Source organism: Colletotrichum paranaense (genome assembly GCF_030867605.1).
Source record: "Colletotrichum paranaense strain IMI 384185 chromosome Unknown Scaffold_7.1, whole genome shotgun sequence".
Classification (NCBI taxonomy): domain Eukaryota; kingdom Fungi; phylum Ascomycota; class Sordariomycetes; order Glomerellales; family Glomerellaceae; genus Colletotrichum; species Colletotrichum paranaense.
Genome location: NW_026848965.1, coordinates 2,373,730 through 2,400,708, shown reverse-complemented (window position 1 = coordinate 2,400,708; position 26,979 = coordinate 2,373,730). Strand labels below are relative to the sequence as shown.

At 54.2% G+C, this 26,979-nt stretch overlaps 10 protein-coding genes across 10 annotated transcripts; 7 read left to right on the top strand and 3 right to left on the bottom strand.

The window, feature by feature from the left end:
* Positions 1-356: 356 nt before the first annotated feature.
* On the bottom strand, positions 357-2,707 carry CPAR01_09657 (RhoGAP domain-containing protein; the record flags this gene model as incomplete). The annotated part of the gene is made up of 3 exons (XM_060493921.1): positions 357-1,123; positions 1,182-1,988; positions 2,098-2,707. 3 exons carry the CDS (start codon positions 2,705-2,707, stop codon positions 357-359), a joined length of 2,184 nt encoding a protein of 727 aa, XP_060348051.1.
* Positions 2,708-7,543: 4,836 nt separating this feature from the next.
* On the top strand, positions 7,544-8,388 carry CPAR01_09656 (uncharacterized protein; the record flags this gene model as incomplete). Its single annotated transcript, XM_060493920.1, has 4 exons — positions 7,544-7,642; positions 7,853-7,913; positions 7,965-8,272; positions 8,341-8,388. The coding sequence occupies 4 exons, from the start codon at positions 7,544-7,546 to the stop codon at positions 8,386-8,388; spliced, it is 516 nt and encodes a 171-aa protein (XP_060348050.1).
* A 484-nt stretch (positions 8,389-8,872) lies between these two features.
* On the top strand, positions 8,873-9,945 carry CPAR01_09655 (prenyltransferase and squalene oxidase; the record flags this gene model as incomplete). Its single annotated transcript, XM_060493919.1, has 2 exons — positions 8,873-9,245; positions 9,317-9,945. The coding sequence occupies 2 exons, from the start codon at positions 8,873-8,875 to the stop codon at positions 9,943-9,945; spliced, it is 1,002 nt and encodes a 333-aa protein (XP_060348049.1).
* A 3,197-nt stretch (positions 9,946-13,142) lies between these two features.
* CPAR01_09654 (uncharacterized protein) lies at positions 13,143-15,546 on the top strand (the record flags this gene model as incomplete). Its single annotated transcript, XM_060493918.1, has 6 exons — positions 13,143-13,181; positions 13,577-14,026; positions 14,075-14,488; positions 14,554-14,938; positions 14,998-15,034; positions 15,096-15,546. The coding sequence occupies 6 exons, from the start codon at positions 13,143-13,145 to the stop codon at positions 15,544-15,546; spliced, it is 1,776 nt and encodes a 591-aa protein (XP_060348048.1).
* Positions 15,547-16,156: 610 nt separating this feature from the next.
* On the bottom strand, positions 16,157-19,534 carry CPAR01_09653 (MutS domain V; the record flags this gene model as incomplete). Its single annotated transcript, XM_060493917.1, has 1 exon — positions 16,157-19,534. One exon carries the CDS (start codon positions 19,532-19,534, stop codon positions 16,157-16,159), a length of 3,378 nt encoding a protein of 1,125 aa, XP_060348047.1.
* A 442-nt stretch (positions 19,535-19,976) lies between these two features.
* Positions 19,977-21,162, bottom strand: CPAR01_09652 (uncharacterized protein; the record flags this gene model as incomplete). Its single annotated transcript, XM_060493916.1, has 4 exons — positions 19,977-20,266; positions 20,326-20,593; positions 20,657-21,055; positions 21,106-21,162. The coding sequence occupies 4 exons, from the start codon at positions 21,160-21,162 to the stop codon at positions 19,977-19,979; spliced, it is 1,014 nt and encodes a 337-aa protein (XP_060348046.1).
* A 576-nt stretch (positions 21,163-21,738) lies between these two features.
* CPAR01_09651 (COX17 protein) lies at positions 21,739-22,341 on the top strand (the record flags this gene model as incomplete). The annotated part of the gene is made up of 4 exons (XM_060493915.1): positions 21,739-21,763; positions 21,897-21,995; positions 22,054-22,112; positions 22,201-22,341. The coding sequence occupies 4 exons, from the start codon at positions 21,739-21,741 to the stop codon at positions 22,339-22,341; spliced, it is 324 nt and encodes a 107-aa protein (XP_060348045.1).
* Positions 22,342-23,576: 1,235 nt separating this feature from the next.
* Positions 23,577-24,746, top strand: CPAR01_09650 (G-patch domain-containing protein; the record flags this gene model as incomplete). Its single annotated transcript, XM_060493914.1, has 3 exons — positions 23,577-23,599; positions 23,670-24,660; positions 24,720-24,746. The coding sequence occupies 3 exons, from the start codon at positions 23,577-23,579 to the stop codon at positions 24,744-24,746; spliced, it is 1,041 nt and encodes a 346-aa protein (XP_060348044.1).
* A 550-nt stretch (positions 24,747-25,296) lies between these two features.
* CPAR01_09649 (uncharacterized protein) lies at positions 25,297-25,929 on the top strand (the record flags this gene model as incomplete). The annotated part of the gene is made up of 1 exon (XM_060493913.1): positions 25,297-25,929. One exon carries the CDS (start codon positions 25,297-25,299, stop codon positions 25,927-25,929), a length of 633 nt encoding a protein of 210 aa, XP_060348043.1.
* Positions 25,930-26,325: 396 nt separating this feature from the next.
* On the top strand, positions 26,326-26,763 carry CPAR01_09648 (uncharacterized protein; the record flags this gene model as incomplete). Its single annotated transcript, XM_060493912.1, has 1 exon — positions 26,326-26,763. The coding sequence occupies one exon, from the start codon at positions 26,326-26,328 to the stop codon at positions 26,761-26,763; it is 438 nt and encodes a 145-aa protein (XP_060348042.1).
* Between the last annotated feature and the right edge of the window lie 216 nt (positions 26,764-26,979).

Sequence of the window (26,979 nt, the reverse complement as noted above, 5' to 3'; positions counted from 1 at the left end):
CGATGAAAGCTCGGCCAACGCAGTTTCCTGAAAACGGTAAAATCGACGGCTTTTGTGATACGGTTCGATGCCCTGGGGGTATACCAAATAGCATAATGCTGTGTCGCAAATGAAGAGATACCCGGTCTGTTGTTCAAAGTCATCCGTTCATGCCATGACTTTTGGTGACATCCGATATAGGCTTGGCACAGGACCGGGGCAGGGAGAGTCGCTCGGAGGAGGAAGAACGGAAGTCGTCAGTGGCGTGATGTCGTCAGTGATGTTGTTGTTGGTGATGCTAAAGTGTTCCCTGTACACACGAGTTCCGCCTGGGTATTCGAGGAAGAAAGAAACTAAAGGATACTCAAAATGGTGTTTTAGAAGCCGAGTGGTGAAAGGGGTTTGATGGGTGACAAGGGCCGCAAGTCATTCGAGCCCCGTGGCTCACGGCCGCTGTCAATCGTCAGCGTCGTACCCATCGTCGAGTTGGATGCGACGCTGCCGTTTGACTCAGAAAGTTGGATGGGCTTTTTTTTTAGCCGTCTGTCTTTCTCCTTGGTCTGCTGCTCAGTGACAATGCTGGACTGCTTACTGCTTTCCGAAAACGATGCCGCGCGATCGTCCAACGTCACAGGAGCGGGTTCTTCCTGCGCTACGGGGGCCGCAGGCTCCTCGCTCGTCTCACGAGACGGCTTGCGCGGTTCCGAGAGGCCTTTTGGGGGTGGCTGATCGAATAGTTGATATTCCTGCTCAATGAACTTTGCCTCGTTCTTGCAGCCCTTCCAGCAGTCGCGCCAGTCGCAGACCAAGAATCTGAAACAGAATGCGTCAATCTTCATGCATGGCTGGAAGCAAATGCAGAGATTCCTAAAGTCCATCTTATTCTTGTCGGAATGCGCCAGGAGCAAACTGAGGTGGCAGGTGATTGCGAAAAGAAGGTAGTAGTTGAATGGCGAGAGGTTCGACAGCTCTTCGACCAATAGTGGGGGCACGGTTTCGTAGCCGGCGCATTCTCTCGCAACTCGTTCCTGGGCCGCCTTAGGGAATAGCTCATCGGGAAGCTCTCTCAGCCAAGCCTTGAGCATGGAGCCTATGATGTTGATGTCATAGAGGTCCGGCTGTTCGAAGAGGTTTACATCGTACTCTAGAAAGAGACGGTTAGCTTGGCGCCAGCTTTGCGTACGCATGTGTGATGAACAAACCTTCGTCAAACTTCCTCTGCCATTTCTTGATCTGCGGCCCGCTGCCAGGCACACGGTACAAGCCTTCCACATCACAGCCCTTATAGTTCAAGTAGTCGATCGCGCGCCACGGGAAAGCGGGCATCCAAAACTCCGTCTTGTCTCTTGAATCCTCCAAGCGCTTCGAGATGCGTGTGCGACGCGTCTGCTCGACCAGAGGCAGATTGATTGTCTTGAGCGTGTAGTGCTCATCGTCGATGACAGGCTCCCTCTCCGTCGTGCTTCCACTACGGCCACCCTTGCCGAATAACCGGTTGCTAATAATGTCTCTGCCACTCTTCAGTCCTCCGAAAAAGCCACCATTTTGTGAAGACGAGTTTTGCCGAGGGTGGTGGTCCTTTTCCCTATGATTGTCCTTGTGGCTCATTTCCCGGGGCGACGCGCGGTCTTCCGAGCGATTCCGCCCGGTAGAGTTCACCATTTCTCTGGCAGACCTTTCGGGTCCAGTGCTGGTATTGTTGAGCGAGTGGTTACGGCTCGTCGAGGTGTGCGACGGTTCGGGTTCGACAATCGATACGGGCACCGGGCTGGGTTGCTTGTCTCGAGAGCTTGAGCCGTCCTTGTCGCGAAGCGACTTGCTGCGGCTTAGAAGACCAAATGGCTTCGATTTGGACTTCTTGGACGAGGAGGGTTGGGCGGTAGAAGTATCGTAGTCGGCAGCAGAGGCTAAAGATACGTCGGAGCGGGACGGCAGGGTGGGTGCGGGCTTTTGGACGGAGTGCTCAGCATAGGACGGATCTGCTGGTGAAATGGCATACGGGTCAGCGACTGAAGAAATGGTCTCACGATAGGCGAAACGGGGGATGGATCAGGTAGTGGGCCCCAGCTGCACAGGCAGTGGACACTACGGTCTCAAGAAGGAAAGTTATCCTCGTACCTAAAGGTTGGGTGGGTTGGTTGCTCATGGGAGGAGCATTGTCGGGGCCCCTCGACATACTTTCGCCTCTCGAGTCAGGATACTGGATCGGGCTCTGTTGGTGTTGCTGGTGCTGGCGCTGAGGGTGTGAGGGCGACTGCGCGGGGGAGACGAGAGAATGGGACGATTTGTTGGCAGACTTTGTGAAATTGAAGAAAAAGCCGGCGGCTTTGGAGGGTCTTCGGGATGGCTCGTCGGGGCGGTGCTGTTGTTGACGAGGGCTGATGGGGTTGTGCTGATGATGCTGGCGAGGGGGCGTGTCTTCGGAGGCGCGGTGGAGGGCGGAGGAGATGGCTTGATACTGTTCGAGGTCTTCGTCGTCGTCCTGGTCTTGAAAGTTTCGATGCTCGTCGGTCAACTGGAGAGACTGCTTGCCACTTGCGCTGGGCCTTTTCGGAGTGAACCTAAAGGGAGAGCGCGGAGATCTGGGAGAGGATTGCGATTTAGAGCCAGCGCTTGGAGGAACGGCAGAGGCGAGGGTTTCAGCAGAGCGCGGCACGTCTTCAGGCTGGTCGGAGGAGGCTTGAGATTCAGACAGCGTCAGCGGCTGTGGTGCATGCTTCCGGCCCATGGTAGGAAATTAATAATGTGCCTCTCTTTTTTTTATTCCCCGGGTAGCTGAATGAAATAGGAGATTTTGGGGGCCCGGTCAAGGATGATACCCAGAGGGCGCGGCGACACAGACAAGGCGTTGGTGGGCGGGCGGCGATGGGTGGTGGCAGCAGAGAGGCAGCGCAGGAGCTCCTCAATCAGGTCAGGGCCACCCAGCTTGGGGATCCGTACGGTACGAATCCAACAGCCCGGGGTAAGTAAGGTGAGGTGGATGAGGTGAGGCAGACTCCAGAGAGAGCACCCGGCCTGCATGGGCTACCTCAGGGCTCAAGCTGCACGAAGTATTCGTAGTGGTAATAGTGGTATCGGTAGAGAGACTGTGTGTATGTACTGGTGCGGCGAGGGGAGAGGGTAGTGCGACGTGCGACGGGGAGACAGGCACACACAGGGCACAGGACAGGATCAGAATCAGGATCGGGATGAGATGGGATAGGTTGAGATGGGACGGGCAAGGAAGCCAGAAACGGTCCCTATCCTGATTCGTTCTCTGCCGCAGGAGGGCCAACTGTTTCGGTGCGCGCACTGGGACCAGACGGATCACGCATCTGTCGGGGATATCAGGAGGTGGAAGGGGTAAAGTGCCAGATGGGGGAGACAGGCTAAGGAATGGAAATCTGTAGTAGGTGGGCGATTCAGGAAATAGAGATAGATCACCTAACCTAGCATAACCTAAGGCGCGGGCGGGTGATGAAAGTGTGCAATGTAGTATAGAGAGGAAGAGGGAGATGAAGGATGAGAGAGTGAGTGAGTGACTATGTGTGAGTGAATGAAAGATGGAGTTGAGATGGTACCTGAGAGAGATGGTGTGTGAGAGTGAAAGTAGGTAGGGAAGAAGGGGGGGTAAGGTACCAGGTAGGTTGGTAACCAAACAGTACCTGTGAGGTAAGGTAAGGTAAGGTCAGGTACAAAGCAAGGCTCCTTGAGATAAGTACAGTATGGCTAAGTATTAGGTGAAAGCAGCCCGCCCGTGTTGGAGAGGTCGGGGCGTGTGAAAGGAGGCTTGATGCAACTAGGTATGGGATGGGCATTGCAAGCTTGGGGACGACTGAACCAAAGATGCGGCTTTGTCTTGACTTGTTCTGGTTTGTTCCCTATTGTGTTCCCGTATAAGAACAGCCAGGTGGCTGAAAAAGGTTGGATGTGAAGGAAGTTTCAATCATTATTGAACATGAATAACGGGCAGAATAACTGGGGGAGGAAAGAAAGAAAGAAAGGAAGATAGATGTTGGTACCTTGGGTCAAGGATTGATTGATGGGTACAAAGTTGCAAACTAACAGTTCCCCTACAGACCTGGAGTGCCCGAGGTACCTTACCTACCTTACCTTACCAAAGGGAGAGGGTGGTAGCCAGCCCAGCGTGAGGCCTGTCTATGTCCGTGCCTGTACCTGGAACCGGGAGCCAAGCACAGGATCTGTAAGGTACAGCTACATGGGGGGAAGACCCTACCAACCTCAGAAGGAAGGCGCGGCGCTTGCTTTCGTCGAGCTCCTGCCTGCAAAAAATAGAGGAGAGACTGTGGAGTCACAAGCCGTTACCTCAGACAGTGGTTAGAGACGTCCGAAAAGAGGCGTATTTACATACATACGCAGTACCTAAGAGGGGGGACTCGGGAAATCTGTCACTGGCAGGAAGGAGCCATGGCCCGGTGTGGATCCGACCCTGAACGACACCTGGCGGATGAAGGCAAGAGGGCCGGGGTGGTGGTAACTGCCCGGTGACAGGCATCGCCTTCCATTCGAGTCTTGATGCCCGGCGGGGAGCTTGGAGGAAAGAATGGGGGACACAACGCGGCACGAGAGGGAGAGAGGGCACTCCGGCCGTAGTGCCAATTGGTCTGATGGTGTCAATCCCGACAAGCACCAGGTGAGAACGTTGGGCAGGTCGCTGTGGGGGCCTCGGGCTGTGCTGATTCCTGAATGTCCTGGACTTCTGAGATTCCCTCTCGCAATGGCCTGACACCGCATCACACTTCATTTGCGGCTTAGGTACCTTGCTCCAACTACACACTAACATCATTTGCTGCGCTAGCCACCACCTCGTGTTGGACCTATGCTACCTTTCCTTGCCATATTCAACACGACGTATTGGAATACCCTCATCTTGTTGCTCAACTCTCTTTAATTACCATGTCGCCCATGTCGGCTTCTACGGATACGGCGTGCGTGTCTACCCTGGCGCATTGGTGCCGTCCGTTGCCGGTTAGGCCTCAATGCGGCTCTGGCCATTGAAACCGATACATTCTTCAATCTGCCTCCTTGCTCCATCCATTATCCCTCAGCACTGCAATTACCTCAAGCGGTCTTCTGCCACCAAAGACGTCCGAAGAACCGTGGCTGCTTGCGGCCTAGTTGCATTAACAGCCTTAGTCGACCAACAACGAACCAGGCCAACGGCTTGCCGCTTGCCAGTCTCATCCGCCAGTCGCCGCGCACAGATCGTGGTCCGGTCCTCCTGTAGTGTCGATTTGGGCAGCGCACGTCTGTTTGACATTGACATTGCTCAAGCTATTGGGAAGCCATACCTGCCAAGCACCATTCTGGACGAGCCGTCTTGGATCGCAGAGTCAACCATGCCAGCCTCACCATCAGGTCGCCTTTACAAGTGCCTTCTTTGTGGACTCGCGACAACCAACAAGTCGTTCGTTAACAGCGACCACCAGCTTGGGCGCATTGTTTGTACTAAAAAGGGAATACATATCCCAAATCTATCGGTGATCTCTTCGTCCGTGTCACGATTCGTATTCGCAAGCGGTATACTCAGACTCAGCACCCAACACGATCCCGGCCAATGAAGGAAACTTGCTCCGATGGCGATGACGGAGTCTGTTCTCTGCCTTTTGCAGATGATTTAAAAACACCAAGCTGAAAGGGATCTCGCTGGGAGTCGGCTCCTTCGGTGTCCCATGCCAAGGCATTGAATGAATACCCTATTCAACTCGACTCTTGGAGGACATTGCCCACTGGACTGCCAGGAGGCCAGACTCTTGAAACGCAGTCAATTCTAGGATTGCCACGTTTTGCATCGCCTGGAATGTGAGCAACGCCAGGGGTGCTTACTGCTTGCAGCCGTCCATGTAAGCTTTAAGCGTTGCATTACCTCATGACACAACTTGCGGTCACCCCTTAGAACCGGTCATCTTTCTAGTCGTCTATCTCGGGATACGTTAATTGGCAATACCAAGACGGTCAGTGCCTCCGCAGCAGTACGGCCGTCTGTGGTCCCGCCGCTCGGGCATCAAGCTGTGCGCCGTTATATGTCGTGATGACGGCACCTCCGAAGTCCGATAGGCGCTCCGCAAGTTCAGGTGACTGACCACGAGCGGGTTACCTCAAATGTGAGGGAGGGGATGAAGCCTGAAGCAAACCCGTAATATGGAGCACCACGTGGTCAGAACACCGCGACAGTATGTACACTTGCAAGACGAGGCTAGGCGTTGCCGACAGAGAACGGAGCAACAGACTGATCTGGCATGATGTGACAAGTCGCGACGCAGCCAGCACGCTACCGACGCACTCTGTGCGGTTCTTCTGCACGTTCAGACCCTTCCAGAGTGTTTGGAAGCCCGAGTCGAAGATCCCCTTACTCCGTCCAACGGTGAGCTCGGCTCGACTCGCTCAACTTGCCTCCCTGGCCAGACAAGAAGACAAGAAGCTTGCCGGCTGCCCACTGATTTGACGGCGAGGAGTCGCGCTACTGCGCGTCCATCTGCAAAGCACAGGCAACACGAAGCCATCTAGCATATCATCGCCTCCCAAGTCGTAAGCCTCGGACTGGTTGGCAACCAACCAATGCACGTATTCTGGCTTTCGTTTCGAACCGAGCACGTCAAGTGTTGCCGCAACGTGCCGGCTTTAGCCTTATCTCGAAAGATTGTGCCGAAAACGTGCACTCTCTTTGGTGAGAGGGCTTATTTTGAGCAAAGTTATCCAGAGGGACGAGACGACGGGTCATGGCGCAGAAGAAGTAGAAACTCTGCCGAACTTTACGCTAGAGCTGTCGTCATTCTCACTGATACCAAGTCCCGCATTGCCAATGAAGGTGGTTAGAGATCGACGGAACGGAAGCGTGTACAAGGTATCAAGTATCTATCTCAGCCAATACTAGGAAGTCACTGTTCGCTGTATGGCTTCTCGTGGAGAAGTGGCCTCGGCTTCAACAACGCAGGACGGTTGAGATTACTTACGTTCGATACGAGATATTCGCAGATTCACTTACCCGAGGCGTTTTTTGCTCTAGTTGGGAACTTCCGCAGCACTATAATCAACTCCAAGCCCACGGCGTGTCGTCAGCGGTCAAGTACCTCGCGGGCGGATAGCGGGTTCGGTTGCTAATATCAACGATGAGTTACCCACTTGCCGCGGCGATCTCTCTCGGTTATGAGTTGACAGACTCAAGCCTAGTCGAGGATACAGCTAGCTTGTGCCGTATCGCAAAGCAGCTTTACAGCCATAACTTCCGTACACCAGCTCTAGCAACATGAGCGACAGGACATGAACGAAGTCTCCCAGAGCCTTACCATGGAAAGGGAATAGCACTCTGCGTTCAGGGCCTACGAAGTACTTGGTCTCTGACAACGGCGTCATGGTTCGCACAGGCCTGAATGCCAACGTACACCACCGTTGTCCGAAAGGAGCTTAGTTCAGGCACACAACCGATCACTCTGAAACTCGGTAGTGTTTCTTCGACAAACGCTGGGAAAAGCCCCGCAGGTGTGGGCACGATGAGTAAATGTCAACAACGCCCCGAACGGTGTCTGGACGGGAAAGACCCAGAAAAGAGGGTTGGTACGCGCACATGGCAGCGTGGCAGCGTGGCTTCGCCTCCGTTGCTCCTGGCCTGGCACAAGCCTGGATGATGGCTCCAGTTGTCAATATGGAAGTGGCACGTATTCTCGTACGGATACTGTGTTATGCCCGCGAGGACCCGCCTTTAGAGTCTGGGTGCGCAGATTCGGGCCCAACAACGCTGCGTTCTTCCTCGGGAGAACTGGCTCTAGCCCAAGCCGTCTCAAAAGGGAGGGTGTCCGATATGTCATAGTTCGCCCGGCGGGGTGTGAGGTTATTCGCAGGATCAAGCCTGCACCATCTCCTTCCAACTGCCCAGTCCAAGCCACCTTCTTCTACTGTGTACGGTGCCGTCAAGGGCGGCTCTGGTGACCCCGTCTGTACTTGCGATCTTTTGATGATGGGTCTTGCGTAATCCTCATCCATCCAAGATGAGATCGGGAAAAGAAGGGCGTTTCTAAGCCTTCCTTGTCGTCGATCCCAGAGCCTAAAGTACTTCTCCGCCATCTCGTTACCTCTCCAGGACAAGTACGTCTTTCAACACTTATTGGACGGCAAGTTTCTGCAAGACCGGGTTCCAGCCACCATCAATAGCCGTGCCAAGCATCAGCCTCCTCAGTCTGGCGGAGGTAGTTACTTGTTACACACCACTCCTACTAGAAGAGCTGCCACGAATGGATTCGGGAAGATGATAGGATCACGAAAAATAATTCGATCTTGCTGCGGTGCTTTGGGGATTGTAAGTTTGCATGGCGGGCATGTAGTATGGTGCCAAGAATCCAGCCTAATCCTGTTTAACGATCCCAGGTTAAAGATGAGCTTGGTTCTCAGGTCCGTCTCTCGGTCAACTGTTGAGTTCCTTAAACCCAACTCCCGGTTGACCCCAGTTGGCAATTCAGCTGGCTGCCTTTCAAGTACAGTAACTAAGGTAGATAAAGTCATGGTGCATCACCGCATAGAGTGAGCGAGACTATCACCAAGCAAGGTAAGGTAAGAGACGGCCAGAAGTTGTCGGATACTTAAGACGTCACGGACGTCACCTTCGGATCCGTTAAGCATGGGGTGGGTTACACACCTCGGTGAGGGCGGCGAGGTCACCCCACACTAGATGGACTTCACGGCCCGGCAGTCGGCAGAACCCTGCGTACCGGCCCTGCACCACCATTACCTAAGCGAACAACCTCACTTCATCCATCCTCTCACGCCTGCCTAGGTATTATTGAGAAAGTTTGGTTCGGTTTTAATTCTCCATAAATCTTTTCTGATCTTACCTCAGATACGAACGCCCGGATCAAGTCACACGAAAGGGGGAAAACCAAAAGAGAAAAAGGGTGGCGTCATGGCGGCCCAGTTCGAGAACCTGCCAGACGAGCTCAAGCTGGCGACGGCGGCGCACGTCAAATACGTCCAGAGCCTTGATACCCGCAAAGACGAGTACGACTACTGGCTGACGGAGCACCTGCGCCTCAACGGTCTCTACTGGGGCCTGGTAGCGCTGCACCTCCTCGGCCACCCGGAGGCTCTCCCGCGGGACGAGACGATTGATTTCGTGCTCTCGTGTCAGCATGAGAGCGGGGGGTTCGGGGCCGCGCCGGGCCACGACGCGCATATGTTGTACACTGTTAGTGCCGTTCAGATTCTGGTCATGATTGATGCGCTGGATGAGTTGGAGGCGAGGGGTAAGGGTCAAGGGAAGGCGCAGGTTGGCAAGTGTAAGTACATTAAAGCACTCTCACTACGTCACAGGTTTTGGGGGCAGTGGGCTAACACTCGCCATCTCAAGTCATTGCGGACCTCCAGAACCGTGAAAGCGGTACCTTTGCAGGAGACGAATGGGGCGAGGAGGACACGCGCTTCTTGTACGGCGCCTTCAACGCCCTCTCCCTCTTGGGCCTGCTCTCCCTCGTGGACGTCGACAAGGCCGTCGCGCACATTGTCGCCTGCACAAATTTTGACGGCGGGTACGGCGTCAGCCCGGGCGACGAGTCTCACTCGGGCCAGATCTTCACGTGCGTTGCGGCGCTCGCCATCGCGGGGCGTCTGGACCTCGTGGAGGCGGATAAGCTAGGCCGATGGCTCAGCGAGCGGCAGGTTGCGGGGGGCGGGTTGAATGGCAGGCCGGAGAAGGACGAGGACGTGTGTTATAGCTGGTGGGTGTTGAGTAGTCTGGAGATTATCGGGCGGACGCACTGGATTGATCGGGGCAAGCTTGTTGCGTTCATACTGAAGTGTCAGGATCAGGAGTTGGGCGGGATTTCGGATCGGCCGGGGAATACGGTTGATGTGTGGCATACGTGCTTTGGGATGACGGGGTTGAGTTTGTTGGGGTATCCGGGGACGGTGGAGGTTGATCCGGTGTATTGTATGCCGAAGCCGACGATTGATCGGGTGCTTGGGAGGAAGTCGTCGTGAACTGTTGAGACGGAATATAGGAAGGGTTAACGGATGGATGATGGCTTAAGGTCAGACGCCTGGTTCTCGATATATGTGTTCACATAAGTAGACTTGTGGCCTGCCTCAGTAGTAGAGGTATGAGGATGCGGGTCGAGAAGGGAGCAGTAGTGTCGGCTTGTCCACAGTCTACGTAGCCTCATTTACGACTTGCTGGGAGATAGCCCCTGGGATACTCGAAAGCTTAAGATACCCATGAGAGCAAGTTAATGATACGTAAAACAATCCATCATCAGCCCCATAATACAACACAAGTCAGTCCAGTCACCGTTGCGCCAACTTGTTCTAAAAGTTGGAAGGTAAATCAATCTACAAATTCCCGTTCCTCTCCATTCACACTCCCTACTGCTCTACTTCAGTCTAAGGCTTAGTCAAATATCTGTTGCAAGTGTCATATCATCCTCGTCAAATGTACTTTAGGCATATGTAGTTGCTTCTGACCTCATGGCCATTGAAAATATAGCCTCATCTCGTCCAGAAGTACCGCCTGCACTAAGGTACCTCAAGGTTGAACTGATACGCCTGGAGCGCTTCACTGGCTCGCCCGCTGAACCCTCATCTCGAAGCCTTGTAAGGTACCAAGACTTCTCACACCGCCCGACCCTCATCCCATATCCTATTTCGGCATCAAACCACCCAGTCACGTGCACTGCGGTCGGTGTAGGCTTAGCTTCGTGGTGATGCCCTCCACTCCGGAAGACCACCCACCCGCTCACCGAGCGGCCCCACCACACGCGTCTGTCGGCCTTTCTCTCGTCTCTCATACTTCGCCCTCCGCCTCCATCACAACAAACCCATCTTCCTCCTCCACGCCGTAAGAAGTCTCGATATCTTCAACCTCTTGGAGATTTCACCAACAACTACACCATTCTCTTGGACTTTGATCGTCTCATTCGGTCGCCTGTCCAGGTTTTCCTTCCTCTCTGCTTTCGATTACAACACTGTCCCGACACTTCCACTTCTTTCGAAATACACCCTTTGTACGACACCGTCGCACCTGTATTTTTCTTCCCGTCCCAGATTCGTCTGTACGACCATCATCAGATCGCCTTCGACCTTCGCAAAATCCCAGTTCCAAGCACTGCTTCTGGACCAACATCCTCATCCTCCTCCCGCTACCCATCGGGGGAATTTCAGCAATTCGCAGATACGCATTGACAAAAAGCACTTGAAATACCAGATTCTACTTCCACACCCGTTTCTCAGGAAGTTCAGGGACTAGGTACGTGGTGTTGTTTATTTTCATGTCAAAATCATCACCGAACACCTTCTTTGGCTTCATTTTTCGCGTTCCCGGCTTTGTTTTCCCTTCACGCAATACTTTCCAGATTGGTCCGTCTCTTCTGTCTCTTTCTGTTGCAAATCATTGTCCTTCGCCTTGATCTCAATGCTCTTGTTCTTTCTGGTGAACATCACCATCGAATGTTGTTCTCGTCACGGTCTACTTTTCATCGAACGATTGCTTTCGTCGCAACGCTTTGATCGTCCCAACCGTTCATTCCTCAGATGCACCGTCCGAGCAAGGTTCTCATCGCAAGTTTTCTGTTTTATTATTCGTCTTCAAATACCCTTTCCGTCTCAACACTTGGGCATCTGAAGATTCCTCACGATGTGGGTGATACTGTCTATTCTGAGTGGTTTGTTCAGACACGTTTGCAAGCGCAAGTGCTGGAAAACGATTCCCTGACTTTCTTTTCTTCATATCCTGTCAAGTTGAAGAGGCGAGAGCCACCTTCAAGTGTGCTCCAACTTTGGCCCTTTTTCTTCAATACAGAGACAGCGAGTGCTCGTCTCTGCTCCTGCTTCAGGAGCTATGCTTGGTTCAAGACACTCCTACCAGTCCTGTTCAACCCAGGATGGCGAGAGCTGGTCTTTGATCTTGCTAGTGTTGTTCAAGTTGAGACGGCGAGTGCTAGTCTTGTCCAAGGTCAGACGACGAGAGCCAGCCTCTGATCCCGTCAGTCTTGTTCAAGTTGAGACGGCAAGTGCCAGTCTTTGATCTCGCCACCTTGTTCAAATTTGGACGACGAGAGCTAGTCTCTGATCTCGCTTGATATGAGACGGTGAGAATTAGCTTCTGATTCCGCCAGTCTTGTCCGACTTGGGACGGCGAGAGCTAGGATCTGATTCTGCTGTTCTTCTTGGACTTCAGACGGCGGGAGCTACTCTCTGCTCTCGCCTATCCTGTCAACATATGATGGCGAGAGCTATTCTCTGCTCCCGCCAGTTCTGTTCATCCAGGAATGGCGAGAGCCAGTCTCTGCTCCCGCCCTCTTGGTACTACAGCTAAGGAAGGGCAACAGCCCCGGGCTTCTTGTACCCGCTCTATTCTCTGCCCTTCTCTTCTCCTTTCTCTTCTCTGGGCTCAAACTCTTCCTTCTTTCCTCTACAAACACATCGACAGTCTTGGTCCACTCTTACTTACTTTTCCATACAGAAGCAATCTAGTTCCTTGGGTTGGTGATACGATCTATCAATCAGCGCAGCAATTCAGCAAGATACGCGACTACAGAGAGTCTTTTGGTTGTATTCAGGACACACGGTGAGCCATTGCCTGAAAAACCACGAGTTCTTGGAGAGAAATCCTTACTAATGAAGCCAATCTCATAGAACCCAAATACACACGATAACCCGTCTATTTCCCGTGGTCTTCAGAACCAACAGCTGACCTCTCAACTTGAGCTCAATCTGTGGTACTTTGGTAAGTCTTTCACCTTCATCCAGCGAGTGAGGCTTGTCCGTTGCAACACGGTCGGGGTCACCAATCGCACGGCAATTTCAGGATCAAATTGCCGTCATTCTCCCGGGCCAATGGGCAGATGGTCGGCGACAACACGTTCATACCGGAGGCTTGAGGGTCCGCATTGCCGATGCCTTCCTCAAAGTGACATTGCCCCTTTACGTCAGGTGACAAGACCGGGACTTGCCTCTGCTCCTTCATCAGGGTTTCCGACTGTTGAGAAAGAGCCGGTGTCACAGCTTCCTTCATCCCCAAAATTTCTGCCACTGACGAATTCATTTTGCAGGAAAGAGTACCTGAACCTCAAGAACCACCTCTTGCCAGATTTCGATCTCATACCAGCGTACCTTCTCCGTTCATTTTGGGACGGCAGGCTTGTTGTTACTATGGATAACATCATTCTTCCCGTCTTTCCGAAATGGCTCCTAGACGTCAGGCGGCTCTTGCTGCTCAAGCCGTGAGTACATCCCTTCTCCTATCTGGAGTCTATGCCCACCCTCTTGGATGGCACAACAGTCATTGTCGATACATCCGTTCTTTCGTCGGATGTTCCCAATCATCGACATTCCTCCTCCCATCACAGCCACCCTTTGCTTCCACTGACACCTCCCATTTGCACTGAGCGTTTCGACTTCACTCCTTGGCTTTCATTGCTCCGTGCTGCCCTTCCTCTGTCTGCTGATATTCGAAATATCCGTCGTTCTCTTCCTCCCCTCATTTTGTGTTTTGGTTACTACGAGCAGACAAGCCTGTCTTCCATCCCACTCGCTCTGTTCAGACCATGGAAAGACGGCTAGTCAGTAACGACTGGCTCCATGAATTATAGAGGCTGCAAATGCTGACTCTGGACAGAACATGGCCGCCGTCGCAGCCCACGAGGCCGACGATGTCATGCCCGTCAAGATCCTCAAAGGATCCAGAAACAAGCAGCTCAAGCCTATCAAGATCGAGAAGTCCTCCACTGTCAAGGCCAGCGGCAAGGCCCCTAGCTCCAAGAATCCACCCGACGACCCCAAGCCCTCGGGCAGTCCTGGAATTCCCCTCGTCTGCCTTGTCTGCACGAGTACCCCGCGCTTCTCCGACCTCTCCCATCTTCTGACCCACCTCAGTTCCAAGGGCCACCTTCAGACTCAAAACGATGTGAGAATCCGCGCCACTCAGGATCTCGCCGCCGCGGACAAAGTTGCCACCTACGACAAGTGGTACAAGGACTATGGTATCGAGCGTATGCTTGCAGAGCGCCTCAAGGCCAAGGATGAAAAGGCGAGAGGTTTCTCGCGATCTGGACAGGCAACTTCTCAGGTAGGCATCCTGTCGAGCAAAGAACTTTTCATGTACTGACTGGGACAGACCCTCAAGAGAAAGAAGGCTCGTTCGACCCTTGTCAAGCGTGAGGCTGATGACTCCATGTTTACGCCTCCTCCTACCGGTCGACTTCTTGGCCAGCAGCAGGCCATCACATACTACGGTGACAACGATGATCTGGCCTCGGCCTCGACTCCTACCGATGATGCCATTGAGTGGGGTCCCGATGACTTGGAGTCTGCTCGACTCAAGGGAACCGTCTGGCCGGGCATGGGCATCTTTGATGCCGCCACCCCTGATCAGAAGAAGCAACGGAACCAGCGCAAGGACGCCTCTGTGCTTCGCAAGATGGAGCTTTCGTCTCAGGCGATCACCACCTTGGAGATCGTGGCAAATCTGGACTTGGAGTTCGAGAGAACTCGTGATGTCTATGATGCCCCTTCCGTTGAGGGAAGCCCGGTTAGTCAAAGCATATGCCACGAGGCAGAGCAGTATCTTACTAATTATTTCAATCGCTCAAACAGGTCATCAAGAAGTCTAGACGTCGTCAGAGACGTAGCGGTGCCGCAGAGGAGGATGGCAATGCCTCGGGAGTTGTTGTCAAGGAGGAGCTCGCTGACGAAGCCGCTCACCGTGCATCTTCTGCTTTGGCTATGCAGCTCCAGAATGGTCTCTACAAACAGGAAGAAGTTTCGGAGCTCGACAGCGAGTCCCTCTCGGAGAAGTTCGATGTCACGAGCGACATCGCTAGCACCGCCGATGGTGACAGCGATACTCTCGGCTACGCCGGAATGATCGAGCTTGATGAATCTCACAAGGAAATTGGAGGTCCCGACCGGGGTCCTAACGACCAGTTCTTCACCGTCACTGATCGCGTCTCCGACGTGTTCCAAGGTGGCAGCGCTGCCGGTAAGTCTCTGTACTATACTATATTCGTCTTCCTGCCCACCCACTAACTCAGATTATAGGCACCAAAGCTTCGACTACGGTGAAGGATGAGCCTAGGTCCATCCCCGAAAACTCTCATCATGTTAGTAATGTTGTGTATTAACCCCTATGTGCGCAGATTCGACGTCCGCAATCGTATACCCCTCCGGTCGATGAACGCGAACTCGAATCTGAGCATGGCCTCTCCTACTCCGGCTGCGAAGCAGCTTTCACGTCGAACTTTCACAGGAAAGGAAAATAACAATGGTGTACAGGAACACAAGATGACCAGCATTGACTTCTATGGTGTCAACAACACTCACTTGAACCAGGCTGGAATGACTACTGCCATCAACATGGACCCCAACATCTTCACCGGATACTCGATGCCTGACATGTACCACCTCAACCCGGTCTGGGGTAACCCAATGTTGCGCGCCGGCCACCATGGATTCAACCCCATCAATGCCAATCACAATCATCAGCAGATGATGTTTTCTCAGCAGATGCCCATGATGAACACGTTCGGCAACGGCCACCATGACCACGCTCAGGGCTCGGGCGTGTACCAGAATGGACATGGGGCCTAGTTGCGCAACTCGACAACGTTCCCGTTGGTGACATGGGTTCATCACAAGCCACCACCGCGGGGACTCTTTATCTGGGTTTCGTTCTTCGGTTTCTTTCTTTTCAAGTAAGTCTGACGTTCTGGCGAAGGCGCAATTGGGCAGTGCTGATACCCCACAGTTGTTCGAGTAGATACGCAATCTTCTCCTGCGTTCCTTTACATCACCGGACCACTTTTGAGCTCGGGGTGACGCGGGGTGAGCCTTCCTCTGGAAACGACTAACTCGCTTGCGGATCCTCGCTCAAATGGCGTCGGGGTGGAACACAGGGTAGTTAAGAGGGCGGGAATAGGACACATGCTGCTAGGCTTGCGCGATACTTGCAAGCAAGAAATCATGGGGAATGTGGTGGAACATCCATAAGCGGTGGCACTGCAAAGAGCCCCGCCAGGTTTCTAGGACTTTACCCATCGACTTTTTTTTGTTTCGGGAGGCAAAGGAGGCTATAGATAACGCAGTTTTCGGTCTTGCGCAGTCATACCGCGTCAACTAGTCACACCAGACGCACTTTCGAGAAATAACACAAGGATTCATAGTACATATGTTTACTTTTGATTGTCCGTGATATATTTGCCTACAATTGCTCAATGTTTGAGATCAAATGATCAAGCTGGTCGGGGTTCGTCTCAAGGACTTCGGTGAGAAGACGAGCGGTGCCCCTTAACCTCCGGACCTTTACATCCTGTTCCATCTCGCGCGACCTCTGCGAGGCAACATCAATGACCTTGCGGGGTATGCGAGCCAAACGAGCCACGTTTAGTCCATACGATCTGTGCGCAACACCCTCTCCAACTTCATACAGGAACGTTATTTCTTCGTCAGCACCCGCCTCATCATCATCCGCATCGACGTCGCCTTCCTCCGCCCCAGCCCCGGCTCTGCGGGTGGCGGTGAAGCGCATGTGGACGTTCTTGACGAGGCCTTCGCCTATGCCCTCGGCTAGGCGGGCGAGATTCTGGTAGTGCGTGATGAAGAGGGTGAGACACCTGTTCTCGCGGACTACGTGATCGAGGACGGCGTGGGCGATGGCGGCGCCGTCGTGGGTGGAGGTGCCTCTGCCCAACTCGTCGAGGATGACGAGGGAGCGCGGGGTGGCGGCGCGGAGGATGCGCGCCGTCTCCGAGACCTCGACCATGAAGGTCGATTCGCCGGCGGCGAGGTTGTCGCGGGCGCCCATGCGGACGTGGATTGCGTCGGTGAGGGTTAGCGATAGAGCGTCGGCGGGGACGAAGGAGCCTATCTGGGCTAGGAGGACGAGGAGGGCGACGGCGCGGACGAAGGAGGATTTGCCGCCCATGTTGGGGCCCGTGATAAGGTGGGCCAGCGGGGAGGGGGAGGCGAGGGTTGTGGTGAAGGGGATGTAGGGATCTGAGAGGGTGTGTTCTGCGATGGGGTGGCGGCCTTGGGCGATGGAGATTGTGGGTTTGTTCGTGGTGGAGGGGAGGAAGGTTGGTTTGCTGTAGCCCGGGAGGGCGGCGACGCGGGAGAGGGAGAGGAGGCAGTCGAGGGTTGCGAGGGAGGAGACGGCATCGCGGAGAGGTTGGTAGGCGTCTGCTATCGTGCGGAGGAGAGCGGAGAAGGCGGCGTCGCAGGCGGCGGCGAGGGCTTCACGGTGCTGGTCCCTCTCGGCGATGAGGCGGACGACGGCGGGGGTGTGGAAGCGGGAGAGCTTCTTTGTGCCCGAGATTTTGATCCACGAGGCCGGGACGGATTTGAGGTCCGTATTGGGCACCTCGATGAGGAACTCGATGCCCGAGACAGTGACGTAGTCGACGGGTTTCTTGCGTTTGAGGGAGGAGGCGGCGTCGCCGCGGTGCTCGTCGAGGGATTGTTCGACCGAGACGATGCCCATTTTGTGGTCTTCAATGTCTTCCGTCTGTTCTGATTCGCGGAAGAAGTTGTACTTGTCGTCTTTGCGGGCGGCCTCGGGGTTGATTTTGTCGAGGTGGGAGACGACGAGGTCGAGGATCTGGGGGAGGGACAGGACAGCGGATGCGATGAGGGGGGAGGTGAAGCCTGTTGCCTCGGCGGATTTGACGGTTGGGTATTGCATGGCGATGCGTTGGAGGGTCTGGAGGACGGATAGGAGTTCAGGGCGGGTGCATTTGCCGTAGTAGATACGGATGAGGCTGCGCTCGAGGTCCGTCTTTGTGCCGGCGAGGAGTGTTTGCAGACGGTCGACTTTTGCGGAGGACTGTTCGTCAACGAGTTCCTGGACGGCGGCCACGCGTTCCTCGAGGCGGGCGACGTCGAGCAGAGGCCGACCGACCCATTTGCGGAGGAGGCGCTGGCCGAAGCGGGTAGTGGTCTTGTCCAGAGCCCAGAAGAGGGAACCGCGCTCCGAGTGGTCGGTAGCGTTGCGGTAGACCTCGAGAGCCTCGAGTGTCGTTCCGTTCAGGAGCATATGCTGGCGCGCGGAGAAGCTGGTGAAGTTTTTGGTGAGGTCAAACACGTGCTCGAGGCCGTATTCCTTGAGGTGGCTGATCATGGCGGAGAGGCAGACGGTGACGGGCTCGGGGAGGTGGAGGATGCGCTCCAGGAGAGCCGAGGCATCGGCATCGGGGGTCTGCTGCAGCTTGTCGGCGTAGAACTGTGTGACGTGAGAGTAGGCCTCGGCGGCCATGGTCTTTGTTCGAGGGACACGCTCGACGCGGCTGCGATCACCAAATACGTTTGTGCTGCTCCCCGAGAGGTGCTGGATCAGCTTGTCTGACCCCTTTGTAAGGTCGCCGACGATGACGAATTCGCACGGCGAGATATGCAGCAGTCGGGTCTCGATTTCACTGCGCATAAAGCCGTCCTCGAATGTGTCGTAGATGATGTCGCCCGTGGTTGGCTGTACGGCTACTATACCGACATCGACCTTCTCGTCGGTGCCCTGCCCCTTGGTGGGAGTCTCGGTGATGCAGAGCAGATAACCACCCGAAGGAGCGCCACCATCACCATCCGTTTCAAGTTCGCCATTCTCGTCAATGTATGTGCCCTTTGTGTAGACGTTGGTCAACTTCCGAACGAATGGGGCGTTGCGGTTGTCGCCGGCCTTCTTCAATGCGGCTGTCTCAATCTGGCGTACCACGCCGACCTTGTGACCAGCAGCAACGAGACGCTTGGCGTGAACCGGCAGACGATGTACCGGGATGCTCGCAGAGGCGAACTTTTCCAGATGTGCTTCAGAGGGGTGCTCGTCGTAGCGGAATTTGCCAGGTATGCACACGATGCTGAGCTCTTTGGCGGCAATGCGGGCATCTTCACCAAAGAACCGGAACTTATAGCCCACCTCTACGATGAGGACTGTATCCAGATGTTTCCGCTTGATGTCGAGGAACTGGATCTCCATGGGAGTGAGCTTCTTGTTTGCTCTTGCACCGCCCTTCTTTGCCTTGGGCGGCGGCGGAGCTTCGTCCTCGTCTTCTTCTCCTTCGCCCTCCTCCTCATCAGCGGCTTCGTTGTCATCTTGCCTCCGGCGCCGCCATAGCATGCTGTCCGGATGGCCCAGCTTCTTGACGAACTTCTTGTGTAACTCCTCCTTGCGCTGCTTCGTGGACGGGTCTTGATCCTCTTCATCCTCCTCCTCGTTCACGTCTGAAGCCTGGCTGTAGGCGAACCGTCCCGTCCTAGAGGAAGCTGCAGATGCCTTGGACTTCGGCTCAGACTCGGCGGGTGGCTTGGCTCCTGGAGTGAAGAAGGAGCTCTTGCCCTGATCCGCAGCATTGGCCTTGTCCCCCTTTTCACCCTTTGCTCTCTTGATGGTCTTGTCGGGTCCATTATTGCCCCTATCCGTGTCCTCCTCCAAGGGGCGCTTGCGCGAGGAATCCGGCGACTCGGGCGGGCTTGTTCTTGCTTCGGACTGCGACTTTTGGAAGGCGGCGGCTAGGCCATTGACCGTCTTTGGCTGGAAGAAGTTTGTGAGCGACTGCTGCTTCTTTTCGGGCGGTTTCGACTTGGGCGCCATATTGGACTAGAGGTCCTTACGGGAGCTGGCGGCCTCTTTTGGGGTGTTGGGAGACGATGCGAAATGGTAGACGGGAGGCTCGAACGTCGTTGGTGATGTCAATTGGAGGCGACCACCCCCAGATTTCCTTCCATTTAGTCCGTCGCGTCTGCCGGGCGAGAGCGCGTTGAGAGGTTGCAGGGGTGGCTCCACTTGAGTTTGGAGCTTACAGGGGTCAAAGCCACTACATTTCCAGGGATGGCGCCCCTATCACCATTTAAACTTTCTTTTTCTCAACGACGCGTTTTCGCTTCAACGGCTTTAATTGGCACGGATTGTGACCAATTTACTTACGGTAATATGGGAACTTCCTCGATAAGAGACTATGATAATGTATAGAAAGGTTATAATCTGGGGAGGGAAGTGTGATGACCTGAGTCATGTTGGTGCCCGTGTAAGTCAACTATGCCGAGTCCTTGTGTAACAACCACTCCAGACCAGCCTTTTGATCTCTTTGGTGTTTCTTGCTGAAGTCTGCTTGAGGAAACAGTGCCCAAAATCCATGAGGTAGACCAGGATAGACATCCAGTTTGGTTGGTATTCCCGCATCCTTCCAAACCTGCTCCATGACAAGCGTGCAGTCTCGCACGGGATCCAGCCCACAAGCCTGGAAGTACGTTCTAGGGATGCCAGTCAGGTCCGGCGAGATGACAGGGTACGCCACCGGGCTTCTCGGGTCCGGCTTGTACATTGCTAGCACGATGTTACTCTGAGCCTCTAGAGTGCTGCTGTCGTCTTGTGATGATCCTTACCTCTGATAAACTCGATCGAGTCTGCGGTCACGACTGGGGCACTAGCATTCTGCTTCAGACTCAAGAAACGATCTCGGTACGTTTCGGGAACGGTGTCTTCGGTGACGGCTCCGGAGATGGACGAGAATATGCCCGTCAGCTCTGGCGTCTGTTTCTCGTCGATCCAAAGGCGGGTTACACCCAACGCCAAGTCCGCGCCTGCACTCTCGCCGCCGACGAGAATGCCTTTCGATAAATTAATTCCAAGGTTTTTCGCGTTATCGACGGTCTACCCCGTGTCAGCCTCATCCCTACATGGTAACAGGCAGGCCTTCTAGATGGGTAGATCTACCCATTTCACAGCATCGAAGCAATCCTGCACGGGGATAGGAAAGGGGTGCTCTGGAGCCAAACGATAGTCCACGTTCACTGCAATGCCACCGAGTGTTGTAAAGAGCTGGCAGAGGGGACCCACGCCCTCCAGATCGCCAATGACGAACCCGCCACCGTGGAACGCTACAAGAACAGGACAGCCATCATTGGCGACGGCTCTGGGTTTGTGGATGCGAACGGCAATCGCTGTCCTATCTCTCACGGTGATGCGGACGTCTTCTTCGACGTAGGGCAGGGTAGATGGGTCGGGTTTGGCCGCGAGTTTGGCCTCGAGGACCTTGGCCATGATGCCTCGGATCTGTTTGAGGTCCGTATTCTTGTTCCATGCGCCGACCTTGATTGGGCTGGCCCGTTGAAGCTGCGAGAACGGTCAACATTGTGATGTGATGAGCTCATGTTGTGGATCACCTCTGTGAACTCAGCGTTGGGCTCAGCGAGAGCTAGTATTTCCTCAATGGACAGCATGGTTGCGACTTCTAGTTAACTGTGCCCGATGACTCTTCGACAGCGCGAGGGTATGGCGAATTTCAATGAGGGGACAAGCACGTTTATGTTTATCCAGTTCAAAGTTGAAAAATCTCAGTCAAGTCCAACAATTCACCAGCCTGCCGTACAAATGTCCCATTAGGTGGAAGTCAGAACGGGGTAAATTCATGCCGACAACTTGCAGATCATTCAGCTTCAGCTGCCTTCCTAGCCTGTCAACGTAGTAGCAAACGACACGAACAAACTCCCACCCCTCATACTAAGGTAGGTGCAGTCACTAGCGGTGGGTAGCGTCACAAGAGCTCCCTTGGTCTGGTGACGATCCGGTGTCCGAAGGATCCACTTTCCGGAAGGGGGCCGGAGCCCCGCAACGCGGAACGGTCACCGTCACGGTGCTACGTCGACGGAATTCGCTGACGTCTTGGTTTCTTTGGAAATCACAGCATACATCGTCTCAAATTTTAGGAACATAAATAGGCTGTGCAGCCTAACACGGAACTGTATGAAACCTTGAGACGCATTTAATCGAGATGAGAAAACTCGAGAATTGGAACGATGCGCGAGATGGCCACCAACACACGTGACTCTTCGAAGGCGTGATTGGGCCATGGCACCGAACTCTCCCGAAAATTAGAGTGACTGACAAATGCGACAGCTATGGTGAGGTCAGTCAGCGGAAAAAAAAAGTGGTTCGACGAAGACCACCTCAATAGCCATCCTTTCCGCCCATCCAAATCTTTGTCGCAAACCACCCACCGAACAGCCCGACACTCATTTCGCTCTCAAAATGGCATCCCAAGCTGCTGCTCTGCGTAAGGAATACAGTCCAACATTTCATGCTGCGCAATGGCTAACAATGTCCGCCCACAGCCTCAATCGCCACCCCGGCCGCTGCGCCGGCTGCCAGCCAGGAAGCTTCCAAGCCCAAGGTGCGCAAAGAACCCTTTCTCCGAACATAGCCCTTCGACGATTTGAGCACGACGAACGTTGAATACTGACGAGCCATCGCGATTGTAGCCCTGCTGCGTGTGCAAGGACGAGAAGGCCAAGCGCGACGAGTGCATGCTCTTCTCCAACGCCGCCGATCCGTCCAAGGATTGCCTTTCCACGATCGACCAGTACCGAGCTTGCATGAAGGGATTTGGCTTCACTGTATAAGCATCCGATAAGAGAGAAAGGATAATAGAGCGAACCCATGCGACGATAGTTCTTGTGTACAGTAACGACCCGAGCATACTTCATATGGCGTTGGGGGAATAGAGAAATCATTTCGACTCTTCTAAGCCTTGTTTACCTGCGATCCTGGTCCCTGGAGCATCTGCGTAGAAACGTAGACCGGCCTGGGTTTAAGAGCTACACACTTCGGTTGCTCAATCCTAATGTGTTCGCATCATTGCATTATAGCAGAGGAGAAGTAGGGAGATACTGCATAGATAAAGGGATAACTTACTTGCCAACAGGATCGATGCCAGATTGTTCTCGCTGTTGCACAAGAAGGGCACCCTTGACCGCTGTGCTGGTCTTGCACGTAGGATGCCGGCGAAGTCGCGCAGACTCGGCAGGGCCAAGTCAACTAGAGGGGAGGGGAAGCCGACATTTAGTTGAATTTGGTACCGTGACCAGATGGCAGTATGGCAGTGGCTGTGGGTTTTGGGCGTGTGAGAATTGCGCCGTCAATGTGCTCGCCCTCAAGGTTCGGAAAGGGGTGGGAGGCTTGGAGGGCAAGGTAGCGAGGGCCGTGGATGGATATGGATGGCGCTGCGCCCGGTAGGCCAGCGCTTTCTGCCGTGAGCCATCAAGTTTCCATGAAAGTGAAGGCTCGAACCCATATAGGGGGGTCCAGGACCATTCCTGTCACCAACGGAGGCAGGCGCCTCACAGGCTTGTGAGGTCAGGTCAAAGTCCCGTTTGGCGGGATGGTTAGGGGCGAGTCGTCTCGGCGGTAGGCTCGTCCTCGCTAGGGTCAAGGTTCGATTCCCAGCATGTGCACCAGAGATGTAGCCCCCAGTTCAGCACCGGGGGGGGTGAACTCTTTTGTCATTTTGCAGCTTTTTTTACAAATACGATCTAAACATTCAAATTGTCTTTTCTGCTGAAGCAGGCTTCCGAAAAATGCGAATAAGCAATCAATTTGGACGTGCGTATCGTAAACCAAAATCGGCGGATTGAAAATGGTGATATAGGGACTGCTCACCTCGGCTAGGTCGGTGAGTGTCGGTGTGTCGGGTCTACCTCGGATGCAGATTGCAGATTGCAGGGACGAGCCACATTCCACAACAGGGACCCCACCAGATTTTTTTCCCTGCGATAATGGCTTTGGCCTGCATCTCTTATCGCATCTCGAAAATTCCCATTTTCCATCACCACCGGTCGGCACCCGTCACAACGCAAAGATGGGTCTGGCACAGGCGAAGACGTGAGGCTCACCGTTTCCGTGCGACTTGTCCTCGCCTGCTTGAATAACTAACTGAAAATCCCATTTTTAGTCGCCGGAAGATCGGCAAGGATCCCAACAACACGAAATGGACCAAGGACCTCGACTCCTTTGGCCAGAAGATCCTGCGATCACAGGGTTGGGAACCCGGCCAGTACCTCGGTGCAAAGGACGCAGCGCACGCGGTGCACCATACGGCGGCCAATGCCTCCTTCATTCGCGTCGCCCTTAAGGATGACATGCTCGGTCTCGGTTTCAAGCAGGCAAGGGATGACAGGGTCACCGGCATGGACGTCTTCTCCGACCTCCTTGGACGCCTGAACGGCAAGTCTACGGAGGTCATTGCCAAGGAGCAGGAGGCCCGCACGGCGCTGAAGAGCACGCTGTACTGCGATAACAAGTTTGGGCCGATGCGCTTCGTTAGCGGTGGATTCCTCGTCGGCGACAAGATCAAGGAGGAACCCACGGCCGAGGCGAAGGAGAAGAACGATAGCGACAGTGACGACGTCAAGATGGAGGATATCCCCGAATCGAGCAAAAAATCGAAGAAGCGCAAGGCCGAGGAGTCGAGCGAAGACGAATCCTCGTCCTCTGAGGACGAGAAGGCGAAGAAGAAGCGGAGGAAGGAAGAAAAGAAGGAGAAGAAGCGCAGCAAATCAAAGTCCGCGGCCAAGGAGGATGCTTCGGAAGATACCCAGGACGAGACGGCGGAGAAGAAGGCGAAGAAGGACAAGAAGAGGAGCAAAAAGGCCAAGAAGGAGGCCGCCGATAACAGCGATGAAGACGAATCGTCAGACGACAAGTCGACAAAGAAGAAGCGCAAGGGCGAGACGGATGCCGAGAAGGCTGCGAGGAAAGAGGAGAAGAAACGTCGCAAGGAGGAGAAGCGCGCAAAGAAGGCGGCGGCAGCGTCAGCATCAGCGTCAACAACACCGACGGCCAGCGGTACGTCGACGCCGGTGCTCAGAGGCCACCACGCTGTGAGGTCACGGTGGATTGCGCAGAAGAGGATGGCGACTATGGATGACAAGGCATTGAACGCGGTACGTTTTGGTGTTGCTCCAGCGCTTCTGGTGCGATTGTTTACTGACATGTGTTACAGATTTTCATGGTCAAATCGCAATCTTGATAGACTAGCAAGTATTAGACAGTTAATGACACTTCCCAGGCGCTTTTCATCCCTTCGAATTTGCAATTTCCTTATGCGATCTCAGTATCTGGGCTGCTAAGCTACTTGGTCAAGCTGCGCCGTTCCTATCGCTTCCGATAGCATTGGCTGTTTTTCGATCTATTCGCCTACACAGCAACATGTCATGGTTATTTTGTGTTGCACAAAAGACGTCGCATAATTCATTCGAATCAGCACAGCCGAATGGCTGATACTTGGCTTCTGGGCAAAATGAAGCCAATGGATCCAACCAAGGACCAAGGCCCGCTTCATCGTCGCCCGGCTTACGAAGGATTCGGAGGCCGCCGAGCCAAGTTACCGGCACATAGTTGCCGCTTCGCATTCGAATCTCACATAAGTACTTTGACCCATATGCTCCTGGTGCTCCACCGTCACCTTCTTCATTACATATTTATTGTTCAAATAAAAGCATCCATTCAAAGGCTTTAGCCAGCGAAGATCTTAAAAAGATTTCTTGACTTACAACGAAGTGGGGAGCTCGATTAGAAACATGACTTCAACTCCAACGCCAATTCCACGACCAGAGCCTGTAGCAAGCAGCGATGGACCTAAATCAAGTACCGCAGCGCCCCCGACAACGAAGCCAGACACTCCCAATACTGCCCCGAGACAATACGTCGATGATCTCATGCCGTCCGAAAACTATTTCGCAACCTGGTACTTTCTCAACCTGGCAGCACTAGCGACAATCGGCAGCCTCTCTGTGAGGCCATCGCCCTCCGGCGACGAAGACGCCAAGCTCCTCCTCGCCATCCCCGCCACGGTCTTCTTCTTCATCACAGGGGCCGGCGTGTTCATCATGACGTACGGCGTCTGGCCCCGTACGGGCCATCAGCGAATCCTGAGCAGTATACTGGGCTTCACTGCCACGCTCATTTACGGGATCACGGTCCCGAGCTGGACCGTTGGCGTCGGGCAGACTCTGGGGCGGGAGTTCTGCCTGCTGAGCGGATTTCACGTTGGGTTTTGGATTGAGGGGGTGACGGGGCTCATGGGGCTGGTTCTCGAGGCCCTCAAGAACTCGAAGGAGGAGCCTCTGCCGAGGAAGATTCGTACTGTTGGCGGCAAGGATGCGGCCAAGACTCAGTCTTCCTCTTCGTCCGGCGCGGCTCAGAACCTTTGAGATCTCAAGGTTGGACGTATCGTTCAGGCGTTTTAAGGCCTACGCAAGGTTGGGATGCGGCTGGATTAAGTTTGTGAGAGAGACCATCGCGGTTACCCGTACACATGATGCGGGTTTCCCCACGGTTGTAGATCGAGTCGAAACGAGATGGCCTCTATCATCTTTCTCTACAAACATTCCGGCGAGCACTATATGTCCAAGCAGGTCCTGCTGTCCATGTACCGAAGTCCACCAAACTCATAGCACTTCACGACCAATCTCTGAATGCTAGACTTAGGACTCGCGCTACGCATCGGTCCTTGGGGCGTAATACTGCCTCAAGAGCGATACACCGCGACTCTAAGTCCCTCTTCAAATATGGGAGATAACAAATCCCCCTACCCACCTCCCTTGACAATGAAGAAACCACCCAAACCCTCTACCGAGCAAGTCGAGTCAAAGAAGGAAATAGCCGAACAGTTGTTATGCGCGCTCGCTGTCAACTTCTCGAGCTGGGTCGTCCTGGCGGTCCTTGGCAGCGAACACTGCACAGTTGAGTCGGAGGTCCTCTTTGTCATCTACGGCGTCGCCGCGATGATCGCATTCCCGGTCTCGTGCATCGCCATCCTGGAACATTGGCCGAAGGGTCCGAGAAGCACATCCGGCATCATGACAGCCGGCATATTGGGCTATAGTATCGCGATGGCCCACTCGTTCGTCACCGGGCCCTGGCCGACCATCTTTACCAGGCACTCCTACCACTTTTCTGGGGTTTACATCGGTTTCCTAATCGAGGCGGCCACGGGATGGTGCGACGGCTTAGCATCGATCATGGCAGAGAAGTTTAGCAAATGAGTCGAAGTCTACGGAATGAGAGAAGACTGCCCGAAGAAATTTCGACTGTTGAGCGCAGCGTCGCTTTCTTCCTGGACAACCGCTGGGAATATGGCACACGTTTTCGACTGCGAGGACACTCTGGAACAATACCGGGCTCTAATGGGGGTTGGCAACGAGGCAAATGGAATAAATCTCGGAAACTTGAGAGACTTGCACGTCGCGAGCAGGTTTCGG